Consider the following 17,320-nt stretch of genomic DNA (forward strand, 5'->3'; position numbering starts at 1 on the left):
ATATATATATATATATATATTTATTATTATTATTTTTTGAGACAGAGCCTCAAGCTGTCGCCCTGGGTAGATTGCTGTGGCATCACAGCTCACATCAACCTCCAACTCCTGGGCTCAAATGATTCTCTTGCCTCAACCTCCCAAGTAGCTGGGACTACAGGCACCTGCCACAACGCTAGGCTCTTTTTTGGTTGTAGTTTATCATTGTTGTTTGGCAGGCCCAGGCTGGATTCGAACCTGCCAGCTCTGGCGCATGTGGCTAGTACCTTAGCCGCTTGAGCTACAGGTGCTGAGCCAGAACATTTTATATGTTAAAGAAATTAGCTCTTTGTAATAATGGGCTTAGATATCTTTTCCCAGTTTGTCATTTGTCTTTGTTCATGTTATGTTATACCACAGATATGTTTTTTGTTTTTATTGTAGCCTAGTCAATCATCTCTTTCTTATGTGGTTTCTAGATTTTGAGATGCTTAAAAAGGCCTTGCTTACTTTCAGGTAGTAAAAAGATTTCATTCACGTTTTCTTCTAGTACTTTGGTGGTTTTTTTTTTTTTTACATTCAATCTTTGACCCATTTGGAGTTTATCATGCTATGTAGTTACTTAAGACTCTTAGTACATCTTGCCAAATTACTTTCTTTTCTTTCTTTTTTTTTTGTTCAGCCGGCCTGGGCCTGTTTGAACCCACCAGCCTTGGTGCATGAGATGATGCTCTGACCATTGGGCTACAAAGCAAATTACTTTCTAATGTTGAATATGGATATGAATATGAATAAAAAGCTCCTGTCTCTCACCCATGCCTGTGTTTGTGTTATAATTTTATACTGAAAATAATATTGCCAAGTGTTATGCTATGTGTGTGGTTTCCTCATCTGCCCATGTTGTTTAAAAACAAAATAAAAAATGGTAGAACTGAGAGCTGTGCAGAACTGAAGTGTTACATAAAATGTTACTTTTATTTTATAGTGTGTTATATATAGTGTGATAATTGTAGACACTCAGTGGATATTTGGTTGATTGTATGCCAAGTACCCATATACTAAGTTTTATTTTTTGGCATATTTTATTTCCCTTAACACTCTATTAATTACTGGTATTATTGTTTATTTCCTCAGTTTGTGGAAGACTATGAACCTACCAAAGCTGACAGTTATAGAAAGAAAGTGGTTCTTGATGGAGAAGAAGTCCAGATAGATATTCTAGACACTGCTGGACAAGAGGACTATGCAGCCATTCGAGACAACTACTTTCGGAGTGGGGAAGGGTTTCTGCTAGTGTTCTCAATCACAGAGCATGAATCCTTTACAGCAACTGCCGAATTCAGGTATATATGAAATGAAATAACCAAAGCCTGGATGAGGCTTTCACTTTTTTCCCCCTATGTCTTAGGCTTAGAAGGAATTTGGGGCTGAGCCTAGCAGCAGAGGGTCAGGGTCATTATTAGGAAAAATTCTATCTAAAGACTTCTCTGGGGCTTTCTGAATGTTGGCATGTTATAGTCCATCATTTTTGTAATCTCTTCAGTCTTCCCTGTTCTGCGATTTCTGAATATAAATTATTCTAAGAATCTTGTTATCTCTGAAAAAAGATGAAGGTATACCATCTTTTAAGAACCTGTAATTTAGTTCGTATAAATCCTAAGAGATAGTGATTGATAAGAGTCAACTGCCTTTTTCTTGTTTACAATGTAGCTTAAAAAGTAACAACTTTGATCTGTTTGTAGATTTATGAAGCCTTGGCAGGAGAGTGAGAGGTGTGAGTCAGAATGACCATTTGCTGCTTCTTGTAAGGACTATTAGCATAGCAGAGGGGAGAGAATGTGGCTTAAAATCAGACAGACCTAGTGTGAATCCTTGTACTGGCTTTGTGACCATGGACAAGTTTACTTAGCATCAGAATTTTGTTTCTTTCTCTGAAAATTTACTTGTTAGTTGAGAAATGAGGTGACATGATACATTAGATTATGAGGTTCATACAGGTGGGAACCATGGATACCCTTCTTTGTGTCCCCAGGCCCTATCACGGTGGGTGCATGGTGCTTACATAGTAAGTAGAATGTTCACTGCTATAATTCATTTTTAAGTGTGGCTGTTAAAGATGACTTAAGTTGCCCAGGCCCACCAAACAACAATGATGGCTGCAACCAAAAAATGGCCGGGCGTTGTGGTGGGCGCCTGTAGTCCCAGCTACTTGGGAGGCTGAGGTAGGAGACTCGCTTGAGCCCAGGAGTTGGAGGTTGCTGTGAGCATGATGCCATGGCACTCTACCCAGGGGGATAGCTTGAGGCTCCATCTCAAAAAAAAAAACAAAATAAAAAAAAAAAATGACTTAAGTTCATTTTGTTATGAAGAAATAACTTTTGGGGCATACTTCTTATGTTCTGTAATTTTCCCTTCATACCCTTCCCATTTCTCTTATACAATTGTATGTTTTTTTAAAAAATCTCTTCTCCTTATAAACATATCCATCCAAATGACTTTTTATTTTAAAAAGCAGCTCTAACTTTAGCCTGGGCAATAGAGCAAGACTTTGTCTCCAAAAAAAAAAAGGGCAGGTCTAGAGTTTATGGAGAAGTAAAGAGGAAAATAAAAATCAGTAATTTTTTTCATTCTTTAGCATGTTTGGTCAGAAAATAAGGTGATCAGCCAAAGGTGAAAATGAGAACCTGAATCTGCCCTGAAGATTTGGAGGGAAGCATAGTGAGCCCCGGGGCCTTGAGGGGTGGATGCAGGGTGAGCCGGAGATGCTAAGGAGAGCCCCAGCTGGTATGCTTCAGAGCTTCCAGTCTTCAAAGGATCCAATACCGCAATCCTCTGGGAGGATAATACATGTATTGTGACTCGGACTCATTATGAGAAGTCCTATCAAGTTTTAGACTTTTCAGGTAACCCCTAGAAGGCTATGTTTTAATAGAGCCCATGCATTTATAATTGTGTATCTTCCTAGTCCTAGTCCTGTTTTTATACCTTCTTGAGGATAAAGCAGGACAGATATATGCACTCTCTTATTTTCTACCCTGTCCTGAGCTTTTTGATTTCCGATTGCTTCCTGACTCACCAAGAAAGGCTTAAGTATTGGGCAGGAGAGTCCTCTCCAGAGGATAGACCGCATCCCTTTATCCTCTCCTCTGTCACTGTGTATATGGAGAAAATAATATTCATACATTCTTGTAGAGTCAGAGCAATCTCATCTCAACTTGGAAAGGGTTTTCGTTGTTATGTGAAAAGAGGGATCCTTGAAGAAAAAGGACAGATCTATACCTAAAACAAAAAGAAGAGGAATCTAGTTCTCTTGATGTGAACTCTGGACATTTAAATGAAAGTCCCAGAGATGCCCATGTTTCTTATATCACTGGAAATAGTCTCTGGGACTTTCACTTAAAATCCTCCCAGAGGATTGAGGTACTGGATCCTCACACAGTGAGACAGTCTTACTGTGTGTCCTGAGTAGAGTACCGGGGCATCCTAGCTCACAGGATGACTAACCCTTGTGGTTAAACTCAGTCCCTTTACTTTATGCCTGTTAGCAGTTTTAAAACATCGCATTTCTGTATCTATTTTTCAAATGGAGAGGCCTCATCATAAAACCAAATGTTAAGGCTCGGCGCCTATAGCTCAACGGGCTAAGGCGCCAGCCACGTACACCTAAGGTGGCGGGTTCGAATCCCCAGCCCGGACCCGCCAAACAACAATGACGGCTGCAACCAAAAAATAGCCGGGCGTTGTGGCGGGCGCCTGTGGTCCCAGCTACTTGGGAGGCGGAGGCAGGAGACTCGCTTGAGCCCAGGAGTTGGAGGTTGCTGTGAGCTGTGATGCCACGGCACTCTACCCAGGGGGACAGCTTGAGGCTCTGTCTCAAAAAAAAAAAAAAAAACCAAATGTTAATATGCAGTCTTCCTTGTATCCCATGAACTAAGATAAATAGGCTTGTTATAAGAGACCAGAACTCTGCTCTCTCATTTTTGCATCAATATGTTTATTAATGAGGTGATTTTACATGTCCCTGCAAGGCTAATGAGCCACAAAGCTGTGACTTTTTATTGTTCGTGATTCGTATTGATCATGTAACTTCTAAATATATCATGGTTTTTGGCCCCCATTCAGATGTAGGGCATAACAAAGCAACTTGGAGGTAATTTTCAAGCATCTTTTTCTTCCTTTTTGTCTTAAAATCTTTGACATGTGGTACTTAAATTGTATGTTATCTTTAAACAGTTTTTATTATTGTGACATGTTATCCTATATCATAAATATCAATACAAATTTCCACAAAATACATTTTTGAGGGCAGCACCTGTGGCTCAAAAGGGTAGGGTGCCGGCCCCATATGCCGGAGGTGGCAGGTTCAAAATACATTTTTGAAGGAGATTCTATTTGAGATGTATTGGAATGTAGAAGTAGAAGTCTCCCCCATTAGGCCAAAGTAATGGAAATGTAATGTTTAATTTTTGTCATACTTGATCTTGATTAGTATGTTTAAAGAGATGATTATTTTTGGTAGAGGCAATGGATTTTTTAGAGAAGACACTTTTGAAGTACATTTCCATAGGCCTTGGAGTATTGCCCTTTATCTTTTCCACTTTGTAGTAGAAAAATATTGTCCGTTGAAATGTGATTACTGCTTTACGTATCGGTCCCCATTCTGCTGCCTGTAAGAGAGTCTGAATGGACAGTTTGCGCGTGTGTGCAGGTCTGGGGTGGGGGGATTATGTACACATATACACATGTGGAGATGTAATCAAAACTGAAGTTTCACAGAGCAAATTTACCTTTACTACTTGAGATTACCTGATGACCTTGGATGGTTCCTTCATATTATATTTCACTGAGGGGAAAAAAAGTCCCTCTAGATTCTGACCCACTAAATTGATTTGAGGATCCACGAAAGTACAAGTGTTGTGGTGGTCAGTTAGGTGACTAGGACTCAGTGTGAGAAGTCCCATTAAGTTTTAGACTTTTCAGATACTCCTACCAGTTCTATATTTCAGCAGGCTACTGCCTTCCATATGAAAAACACTGGATTTCATAGCTTTTATTGTCACAAAGAAATCAGACCATTTTTTAAGGAGAATTATTAAGCATTTTGTGATGATACTTTTAGCTTGTTTTAATCCTGGGGATTCAGAGTTTCTTTTCTTTTTCTTTTGTACATAGCATAAATTGGTACTCCTGCTGGAATGCAGAAATCTGGGCTATTATCCAGACACCTATTTTTGTAGGATGGTTGAGCCCAGAAATCTGCATTTGTAATGAACATCCTGGGTCATTCTGAGGCAGGCACACCGAGAACCAGACTTAAAAATATATATATATTTTTGAGACAGTCTCACTATGTGTCCTGGGTAGAGTACTGTGGCATCCTAGCTCACAGCAACCTCAAACTGTTTGGGCTTCAGCAGTGGTTCTCTTATCTCAGCCTCCCGAGTAGCTGGGACTACATGCACTTGCCACAATGTCTTTTTTTTTTTCTTTAATTTGAGACAGAGTCTCAAGCTGTCACCCTGGGTAGAATGCTGTGGTGTCACAGCTCATAGCAACCTCAAACTCTTAAGCTTAAGCCATTCTCTTGCCTCAGTCTCCCAAGTAGCTGGGACTACAGGCACCTGCCACAACACCCAGCCATTTTTTGGTTGCAATTGTCATTGTTGTTTGTCAGGCCTGAGCTGGATTCAAACCCGCCAGCTCTGGTGTATGTGGCTGGCGCCCTAGCTGCTTGAGCTATAGGTGCCGAGCCACTAGTTTTTTCTATTTTTAGTAGAGACAAGGTCTCACTCTTGCTATTTTAGACTAATCTTAAACTCCCAGGTTCAAGCAGTCCTCCTTCCTTGGCCTCCTAGAGTGCTAGGATTACAGACATGAGCCACCACTGGGCCTGGTCCAAGAACTGGACTTTGAAAACACTTGTCTAAGTTATAACTGCCTCTTTAGCTTCCTTGGAACATGCCCTAAATGTAGCAATTTCTTCTTCAGCCTTAGGAAAGTCTTTTATTTTAGGTGGGTCCACAAAACCAGGTTTGTTTTCTGGCTTTCTTAGGTACTGTATTTTTGATGTGATGTTTTAGGGAACAGATCCTCCGTGTCAAGTCTGAAGAGGATAAAATCCCGTTGCTTGTAGTGGGAAACAAGTCTGACTTAGAGGAGCGGAGGCAGGTGCCCATTGAGGAGGCCAGGAGTAAAGCCGAAGAGTGGGGCGTGCAGTATGTGGAGACATCGGCTAAGACACGGGCCAATGTGGACAAGGTAGGCACTCGCTCAGCGTGTTTCTTAGAAATAGAAGCAGACTGTAGCGCTCTGGGAGGCTGAGGGGGGTGGATTGCTTGAGCTCACGAGTTCGAGACCAGCCTGAGCAAGAGCAAGAGCAAGACCCCATCTCTAAAAATAGCCAGATTCTGTAGCAGGTACCTATAGTCCCAGCTACTTGGGAGGCTGAGGCAAGAAGATCATTCAACCCCAAGAGTTTAGGTTGCTGTGAGCTGATGCTATGGCACTCTACCAAGGGTGACAAAATAAGACTCAGAAAAAAAAAGAGAAAGAGATAGAAACAGACTTGAGAAACTGCAGAATGCAGATGTGTCACCTGTGTGTTTTTGTGGGAACTGTTTGTGGGGACTAGGTGAAGACGCTGAGTTCTCCAGATGTGTGAGCCATTGTAATGAGAAGCATTGAGAGCATCAGGCCCTGGAGTCCTTTTGCTTCGACATGAGGCTTCTTTAAAGTATGCTCAGTGTTGCATAGTCCTTGGAAGTGTGGCATGATGAGGCCGTTGGTTGTGGGGACTGTGCCGGAGGGATGGACGCAGCTGGCGTCCTCTCACCTTCCCATTGCTCTTCAGGAGCAGGGCTGACCAGGAGGTTCCCTGAATGTGACCTGGGGAGAAACGGGGGTTTCTTGATTTTGCTCTCATTGAGTTATGGTTAGATTGATTCTTTTCACTGACAGAGCCAGGGTGATCTGTATTTATAGTTAGTCTCTAAGTAGTATTTGCTCTCAAGACCTCTTTTCTCTCTCTTTATCCCATAGCCAACGCCAGCAGTACTTTCTCGTTCTCTGAAGCTAATGTGAGGGTGACCTTGATAATGCTGAATGTTGACAATTTGAAAGACCACCTGCGGGGGTTGCTGTTGTTAGACTTCATTTTTTCTTTTTTATTTATTTATTTTTTTTGAGACAGAGTCTCACTTTGTCACCCTGGGTCTCACCTGACACCCTGCCATGGTGTCACAGCAACATCAAACTCTTGGATTCAAGTGATTCTCTTGCCTCAGCTTCCCAAGTAGCTGGGACTACAAGTGCCTGCCACAACCCCTGGCTTTTTTTTTTCTTTTTTTTTCTTAAGAGATGGGGTCTTGCTCTGGCTCAGGCTGGTCTCGAACTCGTGAGCTCAGGCAGTCCACCCGCCTCAGCCTCTCAGAGTGTTGGGATCACAGGCCACCACATGCGTGGCTGTTTTTTCTTTTTTAAAGTAGGTTCCCATTGGCTGCCACACAGTTAAAATCTTTAAACATTAAAGTTGAGGCTTTCGCCTTGCTCGTTAGCTCTTACCTCATGATCCATGCTCTTGCAAAATGGAAAGCCATTGCAGTTTGGCAGCGAAATGGTGGGCCTGGTATGCGGCTTCAGTATCCAGGTCTCCCACATCCCTTCTTCTGTTTCTCTTCCTTGTGGAGAAATAAAGAAATGCTGCCCCTTTGCTTCTTACCTGGTGTAGGGAGATTTTTAACCAAGTGACATGGTGTCAGAACAACCTGGGTATTTAGACCATTGGTGTTAGAAGGGGCTCACTGTGGAAGCACCTTGGCAGCACCCACGGGTCCAGTTGGTTGTTGTCTACAATGTAAAGTGTGTGTATCATCAGCTGCGTTTCCTTTCAAATTATCTCAACTCTTATGTTGATTCTTATGCTATTCAAAATCTTTCTTTCTATCGGATTATTTCCTAGCTATGGGAAACATACAGGAAGTCCAGACATAGGCTTCATTTTTAAAAAATCAGGAAGACTTTCTCAGCTTGGAGCTGTTGATGTGTACTTTTTGGATGGGGTAGGATTGGGCAAGGGGGCCGTCCTCCCTCCTCCTCCCTTGCACCAGCTTGACCTGCCAGACAGGAACCAGCAGAAACTTATGACTGGCAGCATTGTATTCACTTGTACAGAATTTACATAAAAGATGTGATAAGATCAGCCCATGAACAACTTTGTCATCATTTTACTTGGACAAGCTCCATTCCCCTCCTCCTGCCTTTTGCTGTTAGGAGAAAAGGAAAAACCTGTAACATTTGAAGCCGTTCACAGTGCTGTCATGGGCAGGCTCTCTCCTGAGAGGCTGACGTGCAGGGGTACTTGGGTCAGCCTGACCAGCTGGGCCGGAGGGGGCTTCTCTGTGCCTGGAGCCCGTGTAAATGCTCAGGGGTCCCACACTCCAGAACCTTGATCTTGCAGAAGAAGGACTGTGGAGCTTGTGGTTTTGTGGGAATGTCCAAAGATAAAAGCCCATGCTTGGTCTCACGCTCGGACTCCCCATCACTCTGTGAGAAGGCTCAGATGTCTCTTTGTAGAAGGCATATTTTGTCTGCTTGGGTATAATCAGTTATCTGGCAAGATTGCTGGTAGCAGAGGGCAAAACCCAAACTACCGTGACACATGATAATCTGTATCTAATAGTACCCTGGCATTCAGAGGACAAGTCTCATCAGTTCGTGATAAAGTTCCTTTCAGCTGACATCACAAGGAATGGAGGAGTAGTTGTTCCTGAGGACTGGAGTGGGAGGGGTGCATGGGAAGGGATACTGTGGCAGGAAGGACATCTGGCTCCCCCCGCCCCCGCCTCAGTTTCATGGTGCCGGGCCTCAGTGATTCACTGCCTCATGCCCTCCTCCTCCCACTCTGCTGCCTTCTGGGGGGCTGTTGTAGACTTATACTGGGCGAGGTGTCATGCAAAATGATGGTCCCCTTTTTTAGGGTTCTGTAAGGATTAAATAAGACACAGAGGTGAACAGAGCACCCAGTAACAGGTCCCCACACCCTTCTCTTCTGTGGTGGTTGGACATGCTTGAAAATCGGATTGTTGTTGTCACTGTCAATATTTGTGAATTTCACAAAGCTGTAGGTTTATTCTATCTGTGCAAAAAGCATGTTTTACTCTTCATCATACTTATCATTAAAAAGAGATTCATCATTTCAAAATTAGCTGTTGAACGGCAGCGACAGTGTGATGATTCAGTCCTTAGCTTGCTAAGGTGCAGAGGTGTTTATGTTGTATCATTAGAATGTTTTTAGAGTTAATTATTCTTACTTGCTCTAGATCCTTTGTTTTTGTTGGCATATGTTTTATAAAAATAAGTTTAGCTTTATATGTTAAAATATAATTCCATATCCAGCTTAGTTGATGGCTTTTTCTTCTCTGTTCTTTTTATCCCTCCCACCCCACCCCCAGGTGTTTTTTGACCTAATGAGAGAAATCAGAGCAAAGAAGATGTCAGAAAACAAAGATAAGAATGGCAAGAAAAGCAGCAAGAACAAGAAAAGTTTTAAAGAAAGATGTTGCTTACTGTGAATGTCGAGGTGGTGGAGGAAGTCAGTTGCTACCAGGACACAGGGCTGGGTTGGTAAAGAGAAGACTGCAGTTGACTTTTTGATGGTGCTTCCTGCTCTCCCCAGCCTGGTTCATGCATACTTCTTTAAATGGGGAAAATATCTGTGACTTGGTGGCTGGTAGAAGAAGTAAGCCTTTGTCCATGAATGGAATGGCTGCTTTGTTAGATTTTGGAGTTTCTTCCCTCCTCCCAAAAGCTTAACTACATCTGTAGTGTTACAGGTAGGAAACAGGCAAGTGTTAATTACGTAGAAAAATATTGTCCTGGTGTTTTACTTTGTTCCTAGTTTTATAACATTACCTACCATCTTTTGTTTTGAAATAAAACTGTCTCATTAGGTTTTGGAAGAAGAGAGTGGAGTAAGACCTCCCCTCCCCCACATTTATCAGTTCAGCAGTAGCAATGAGAAACATCCATTAAACTCTAATGATACTGAAAAATCCACAGATTTTTTGGATAAATTTCTTGGCAATACCCTGTAGATCTGAAGCACAGCTAAAAAAGTGAATTTCAAGTGTGCCAAATAGGTCACTATCGAGTTTATGAATTCTCCTTGTATATGAAAAATGAACGTTGTTTTCTTCATGTTTAAGCATTTGCCAATTATAGCCCGTGTTGGCAATTTTTCTCTTGTAGCATCCCAATTTGTGTGTAGGAACTTTTTTGTTAGACTGAGTAAAGACTCAAGAGTAGTGTACTTTATAAATGACCCACTTTTCTTTCTTTCTTTCTTTCTTTTTTTTTTTTTTGAGACAGAGTCTCACTTTGTCACCCTTGATAGAGGGCTATGATGTCATAGCTCACAGCAACCTCAAACTCTTGAGCTCAAGCGATTCTCTTGCCTCAGCCTCCCAAGTAGCTGGGACTACAGGAGCCCACCAGAACACCTGGTTATTTTTTTTTTATAGATGACGTCCTGCTCTGGCTCAGGATAGTCTCGAACCTGCAAGCTCAGGCAGTCCACCCCCCTCAGCCTCCCAAGTGCTGGGATTACAGGTGTGAGCCACTGTGCCCAGCCCCATGACCCACTTTTCTAATCAGATTTTTTAAAAATTCCTTAGCTAAGTCCCCTCCTAATTGCCCTCCCTGGTTAAGTCCCCTCCTTCTCCACTAGAAATTGAGGTTCTGTCTTCCTGATCAGTATCACTCTGCTGGCAGAGGTCAAGTGAGCCTCTTTTGTTTCACAGAGTATCACACAAATTCTTCTGAAAGATGGGATGTGTTAAAATTGTCTTCTGAAATCATGAAGCCAGAGCCTATGCCAGACCTTCTGCTACCTCTTGTAGAACTGCTCTGTGATTCCACATCTAAAATTAGAGGAAGTGGGGAAAGATAAGCAATTGCCCCTTTACTTCGGAGAATTGGCTAATACAATTCTTTGCTAAGATAGCCAGATAGTTAGAAAAATATTTTTTTGATGAGATATTGTTTATCTTTCTTACTGTATCAGTATTCTAAATTCAGCAATCAGAAAAATTTTCATCAGAAGGGAGGACTGTGATAAAAGCCCAAGTATTCAGCATACGTTTTCCCCATTTTTCAGAAGTGACATTTCATGTATAGGTGCCAAAAGTGAATTGGGATGGGGAGAGCAGGAACCTTTGGAATTTATGATTATTATAGATGTTATAGAAATTATGATCTAACTGGGAAACAATCTTGTATCACGTCCCAAAGAATCATGGGCTTTTTTTGAATAAAAACAAAGCAGACAAATAGACATTTTCAGTATTTCAGCCTTTTCATTTCACCTTTTTGTCATACATGTGAAGCATGAGTATTCAAGGAACTGACAGTTCTTTATAGTTCTTGTCAGCTGTTTTGCAGGATCGAACAAACTATTTCAATTAACCCTGTTAATTGAGCTGTGGGAAATAAAATTATAAATATAAATAGCAATTTTAACTTGTCCTCTCCTTCAGGAGAGATCACTCTTAAAATTTAAAAGTTGAGGGTAATTACTCTTTTAAATTTCTGAAATAACTTTTGTGTTTTCATCCTAGTTTGCTACCTGTTTAATATAAGTTCTGGTCAAAAGTAGGTAAATTTAGAATATGTATAAATGCATCAAAGATGGTATGACTTGTTTCATGTTATAGAAATTATATTTGGTAGATACTGTTAGTGTATTTCTAAAATTATATTTGACTGGCTAGCAGTCAGAAGCGGATCTTCCTAACAAAATAATTTATTGTACATATGAGATTCTTTGTCATAGAAAAATAGGGAAGCAATGCTGTTTATACATTTGAAACCTACTTATAGTAGGATTAGGTATTTTGCCAATAGTTTATTTTTCTGAAGTATTCTACAAATATTTGAACACCCACTGAGTGTCGGGCTGTATCCTAGGTGCCAGGGAAATAGTGTTGAATAAGATAAGCAACATCTCTGCTGTCCCAGAGCTTATGCTTGAGTAAGGTAAGAGACAGACAGATGAAATTATAAGGGTAAATGCTTTAATGAAAATAAAACTGAGAAATATTATAAGAAATGTCTTTAGTGTATAGAGATGGTTTAGATTGGATGGTCCATAGGCTTCTCCAAGGAAGTGACAATTAACCTGAAATTGCGTGGCCTGAAGGAGCCGGGTTTGAGGAACGAGTGGGCTGAGTGCAGGACTTTCCAGACCAGGGCACGGTTGGAGCTGGTCCCAAGGCCCTAAGGCAGTGGTTCTCAACCTTCCTAATGCTGTGGCCCTTTAATACAGTTCGACCTATAGGTTGAGAACTATTACCCTAAGGTGTTCAGGAAAAGCCCACAGACCACTATATATGGCTGGAGTATGAAGAGGGAGGAGCAGAGTATTAAAAAAAGATGTAACAGTCTGTGATTTCGTAAAGCAATGGAGAGGAAAAATACCTAGACACACAATTTCCTACCCGTATCCTATTTCATCAAATCCAAGATGCCATCGATCACAAGACAATGTCAACATAATTTATATACCAGTAATAAGAACCCGACCGAGTAAATGAATCTGTCTTGATTTCAATTACATAAAAATGTGGGAGAAAATGATGTTTTAGATTAATTATGGTACCGGCAGTCCCTGGATAACGAACAACATAGGTATGTATGTGTACATACAACAGCATCCGTATGTAAGTTGGAACAGGTACATCTTTACCTATTATCTGTAAGAGGCTCCATTTGTAAGTTCAAGTTGTACGTCAGTCAGATGTTTGTAACTCAAGGACTGCTTGTATATAAATTTAAATGACAAGTGAAATATAAAATTCACCTCTGTTGGGCTAGAAACTACATTGTAATAAAGCACTATTGAAGCTTAACAGTGTTTGAAAGGTTAATATTCATAGGGCGGCGCCTGTGGCTCAGTGAGTAGGGCACCGGTCCCATATACTGAGGGTGGCGTGTTCAAACCCACCCCCAGCCAAACTGCAACAAAAAAACAGCCAGGCATTGTGGCAGGTGCCTGTAGTCCCAGCTACTCGGAAGGCTGAGGCAAGAGAATCACCTAAGCCCAAGAGCTGGAGGTTGCTGTGAGCTGTGAGATCACAGCACTCTATTGAGGGCAACAAAGTGAGACTGTGTCTCTAAAAAAAAAAAAGTTAATATATATGTTAATATTAATAGTTGTAAACCTGACTTTAATTGTTGCACTTTAAAAATTCACTGAAAGAGTTTATCAAAATTATAACTGCAGGGTGGCACTTGTGGCTCAAAGGAGTGGGGCACTGGCCTCATATGCCGGAAGTGGTGAGTTCAAACCCAGCCCCAGCCAAAAACTGGAAAAAAAAATTTATAACTGCAGAAGCTTTAAAATCTAAAGGCCTAGACCTGCTTGTTGTGGAGGGTCTTTAGTCTTTTTCTTGGAGACAGAATCTCACTCTGTTGTCCTGGTTAGAGTGCAGTGGCATCATTATAGCTCGTTGCAACCCCCGTTACTGGGCTTAAGCTATCCTCCTGCCTCGGCCCCCCCAGTAACTGGTACTACAGGTGCAGGCTACATACAAGTGCCTGGCTAATTTTTCTATTTTTAGTAGAGACAAGGTCTTGGTCTTACTCAGGCTGGTCTTGAACTCTTGAGCTCAATTAATCCTTCTACCTGTCCTCCTAGAGTGCTAGAAGTTACAGGCAGTCCCTGAGTTACAAACATCCAACTTATGTACAAGTCACACTTATGAATGAGGCTATGACAATAAATCCCCAAGTTACAAACATCCAACTAACCTACAACTTGCATTTATGAACAGAGCTGATTACAGGTAATAGGTTAATGGACCTGTTCCAACTTACATACAGATTCAACTTAAGAACAAACCTGCAGAACCTATCCTGTTCATAACCCAGAGAGTGCCTTTATAGGCGTAAGCCACCGTGCCCAGCCTGGAGGGTCTTTAGTTTTGCTGTTTCTACTCCAGCCCTGTTCTTTTTTTTTGAACAGAGCCTCAAGCTGTCCCCCTGGGTAGAGTGCTATAGCATCGCAGCTCACAGCAACCTCCAACTCCTGGGCTCAAGCGAGTCTCCTGCCTCAGCCTCCCAAGTAGCTGGGACCACAGGTGCCTGCCCCAACGCCCAGCTATTTTTTTGTTGCAGCCATCGTTGTTTGGTGGGCCCGGGCTGGATTTGAACCCACCACCTTAGGTGTATGTGGCTGGCGCCTTAGCCACTTGAGCCACAGGCGCGGAGCCTCCAGCCCTGTTCTTTAAAGGCCACATCTAACCTTTTCTCTTCTCAGATCATTCTTTGGTTCTTCCTCTATTCCTAAATAATATTCTTATGCCATTATGTCTTGATTTTCAATCTCAGACGTCTCCAGTGATTTAGCCCACCCAATCTCTTTACTCCCATCACCATTGTCACTGTTTTAATTCCTTTTCTTGATGACTGCCATACCTTTTAAAATTATGTGTTTAAACTTGTGTGTCTTATCCAGGTAGCTCTTCAAGGTGTCACTTGGCTCCCCACTTGGAAAGGTGAGGACATTAGCACTCCTGCCCTTTCTCTCTGGACCCTCCTCTCCTCCTGAGCTTTCATCAGCTCTTCCTGCTCTATTATACCCTCGTTTCCTTCTCAAGGTGGATGACGTGATGCCCATTCTGTGGCCATTATTCAGATACAGAAAGATAGAGAACCAGTCGACAGTGGTGTGAGGACCCTGATTTATGCAGATCGCCTTCAAGGAGCCCTGGCGCAGTCGCATGTTTTTCCACTTGCAGGCAGGTTCTTCACACGAGGGGAGCGTTCCTGTCGTGTGGTCAAGTGGACTCTTCCATCCTTTGCAGGAATCGTGCTTTATTTTGGCTCACTTCATCCTTGTCTATTTCCTATGTATCCTCCCCACCCCCAGGCCATTTTTCCTGAAACCACTTTTTTCTTGATGAGAGAATACCTTGTACTTCTTCCCCTGAAGTCAGTTTCTTTTTCTTTCCTTCTGAAGGGTGGAATCTGCATAGAGCTCATTGATTGCCCCGTGTAATTTGGGCTGACTCCGTGTAATTTGGGCTGACTACGTTTTAGGTACTGAGATTGGTTTTTATCAGACACTTGGGTTAATCCCATACTTTCCTGAGTCTCGTATCTTCCTGTTTGAGTTTATACTCTCATTTTACTGGAGTACATTTTCAGGAAGGGTGCGCTTTTCATACTCCTCAGCATACATGAGAGTGTTGCTATTTTGCCCTTTATTTGACTGCTGTTTTGGCCTGGAGCAGAATTCTGGGTTCAAAATAATTTTCCCTGGGAACTTGGACGGCTTGGGTCTAGTGTCCTCAAACAGCAGTCCCCAATCTTTTTGGTACCAGGGACCAATTTCATGGAAGACAGTTTTTCCATGGGGCAGAGGGGGATGATTTCAATATGAGTCTTCAAGCAATTGATTTATTATGGTCTCTGTGCAAACTTCTGCTAATAGTAATCTGTATTTGGAGGTGCTCCCCAGCACTAGCATTGTTGCCGTAGCTCCAACTCAAATCATCAGACATTCGGCTCTCAGAAGGAGCTCACCCTAGATTGCAGTTTCCAGTAGAGTTTGTGCACCTGAGAATCTAGGGCTGCTGACAGGTGGAGCTCAGGTGGTGTTGCCAGCAGTGGGGAGTGGCTGTCCATACGGTGAAGCTTCACTCATTCTCCCACTGCTTACTTCCTGCTGTGCGGTCTAGTTCCTAACAGGCCTACTGTCATCCTGGTTGTCATCCCCTTGCAGTAGGAGCTTTGGTTTTTGCTTCTCTCTTCTGTCACTGAGGACTTTCTCCTTACCTGTCGTGTCTGAAATGACACAGTAGGAGATCTAAATGTGGGTCTTTTGTGACTGACTCATCCTGTGTGGCACACAGCAGAGGCTTTCAGTGAAGACTCCTGTCTCTTCAGCTCCAGAAAAGGTAGTTTCAAAAGTTCTTTGATCTTGTCTGTTTTCTGTTCTTTCTTTCTAGAACTCCTGTTACCCTGTTCATATCTGCCTCATTGTTTCTTATATTTTCTGTCTTTATTTTTCTCAAATTCATCCTCCACTTTTCATCACCTGTGATTTGCCAAGCAGTATTGTAGGCTCTTAAGATATAGCAGTGAACAAAGCAGACTAAATCCATTCCCGTGAGGCTTGCGCTAGTTATCTTCTCTTTGTGTGTGTGAACAGAAGCTTTGGTCTTTGATTGTTCCTTTTTCATAGCAACTATTCTTGGCCTTCTGGATTTAATATCTTGACTTTCTTTTTGTTTTGTTTTGTTTTTTGGCCGGGACTGGGTTTGAACCCGCCACCTCCGGCATATGGGGCCAGCGCCTTTGAGCCCTTTGAGCCACAGGCGCCACCCTATCTTGACTTTCTAAGGATATTAAGTCTCTTGAAAGTTGTATTCCCAGAGTTACTTTGGTTGAATTTTTTTCCCCATTTTTGCTGTTATTTATTTTATTTCTTTTTAGAGATAAAGTCTCACTTTATCGCCCTCGGTAGAGTGCAGTGGCATCACAGCTCACAGCAACCTCCAACTCCTGGGCTTAGGCGATTCTCTTGCCTCAGCCTCCTGAGTGGCTGGGATTACAGTCACCTGCCACAACACCTGGCTATTTTTTGTTGTAGTTTGGCTGGGGCTAGGTTTGAACCTACCACCCTCAGTATATGGGGCCAGCACCCTACCCACTGAGCCATAGGTGCCGCCACCTGTTCTTTAATTTTTAAGTGGTAGTTTCCCTTAAACATGTAGTGATTTCTGGTTATCAGCCATAACCTTACAGAAGCAAGAGAAAATCAGCCAGGAGCTCCAGGTATATGAGAGGGGCATGTAAAATAGCAGCTGAACTTTGGGTGTATGAGCAGAAAATCAGTCATGGTGCTGGAGATCCCTAATGCCTAATTGAGGGGAGGTCCACTGTGGGAGCCACCTGCCAGGCTAGCTGCCTCGGTTCCCTCTGGACACTTCCTTTTAACAGAAGGGCCCTGATAATATGCACAGTGTTGCCTGTAGGGGTAAGGTGGACTGTCTCCCAGACAGACCTCTATTTAATCTCCCTGTTTCCAGCTGTGCTCCCCTTGTCCTGCTGCTTAAGCTCCCAATTTCGACTAAGCCCATCCTGCCACTTCTCTGTCTACCAACTCACATCGGCATTCCAGCTTTCATACGTTTGTCAAACTGTCACATCAGCTAGTGGCTCTCTCCCATTCTTTTGGCCCTTTGGGATTTTTCTTACTATTATTTGAATGGAGGCTTCAGGAGAGACTCAGCCTTTCATTTTGTACTGATTTTATTTTCACAAGTGCTTAGCATTTCCTCTT

At 42.4% G+C, this 17,320-nt stretch overlaps 1 protein-coding gene across 1 annotated transcript in view; it reads left to right on the forward strand.

Annotated features, from left to right (window-relative positions):
• RALB (RAS like proto-oncogene B) overlaps positions 1–10,331 on the forward strand; it is a 43,681-nt gene extending 33,350 nt beyond the window's left edge. The window contains exons 3-5 of the mRNA XM_003792640.3: positions 1,114–1,322; positions 6,060–6,237; positions 9,429–10,331. Coding sequence (XP_003792688.1) covers positions 1,114–1,322; positions 6,060–6,237; positions 9,429–9,548 — 507 coding nt within the window. The 3' untranslated portion in view covers positions 9,549–10,331. The remainder of the gene's footprint in view (positions 1–1,113; positions 1,323–6,059; positions 6,238–9,428) is intronic.
• Positions 10,332–17,320: the final 6,989 nt, after the last annotated feature.

The sequence above is a fragment of the Otolemur garnettii genome, unplaced genomic scaffold (genome assembly GCF_000181295.1).
Source record: "Otolemur garnettii isolate 467f Iridium unplaced genomic scaffold, OtoGar3 scaffold00059, whole genome shotgun sequence".
NCBI classification, from domain to species: Eukaryota; Metazoa; Chordata; class Mammalia; order Primates; family Galagidae; genus Otolemur; species Otolemur garnettii.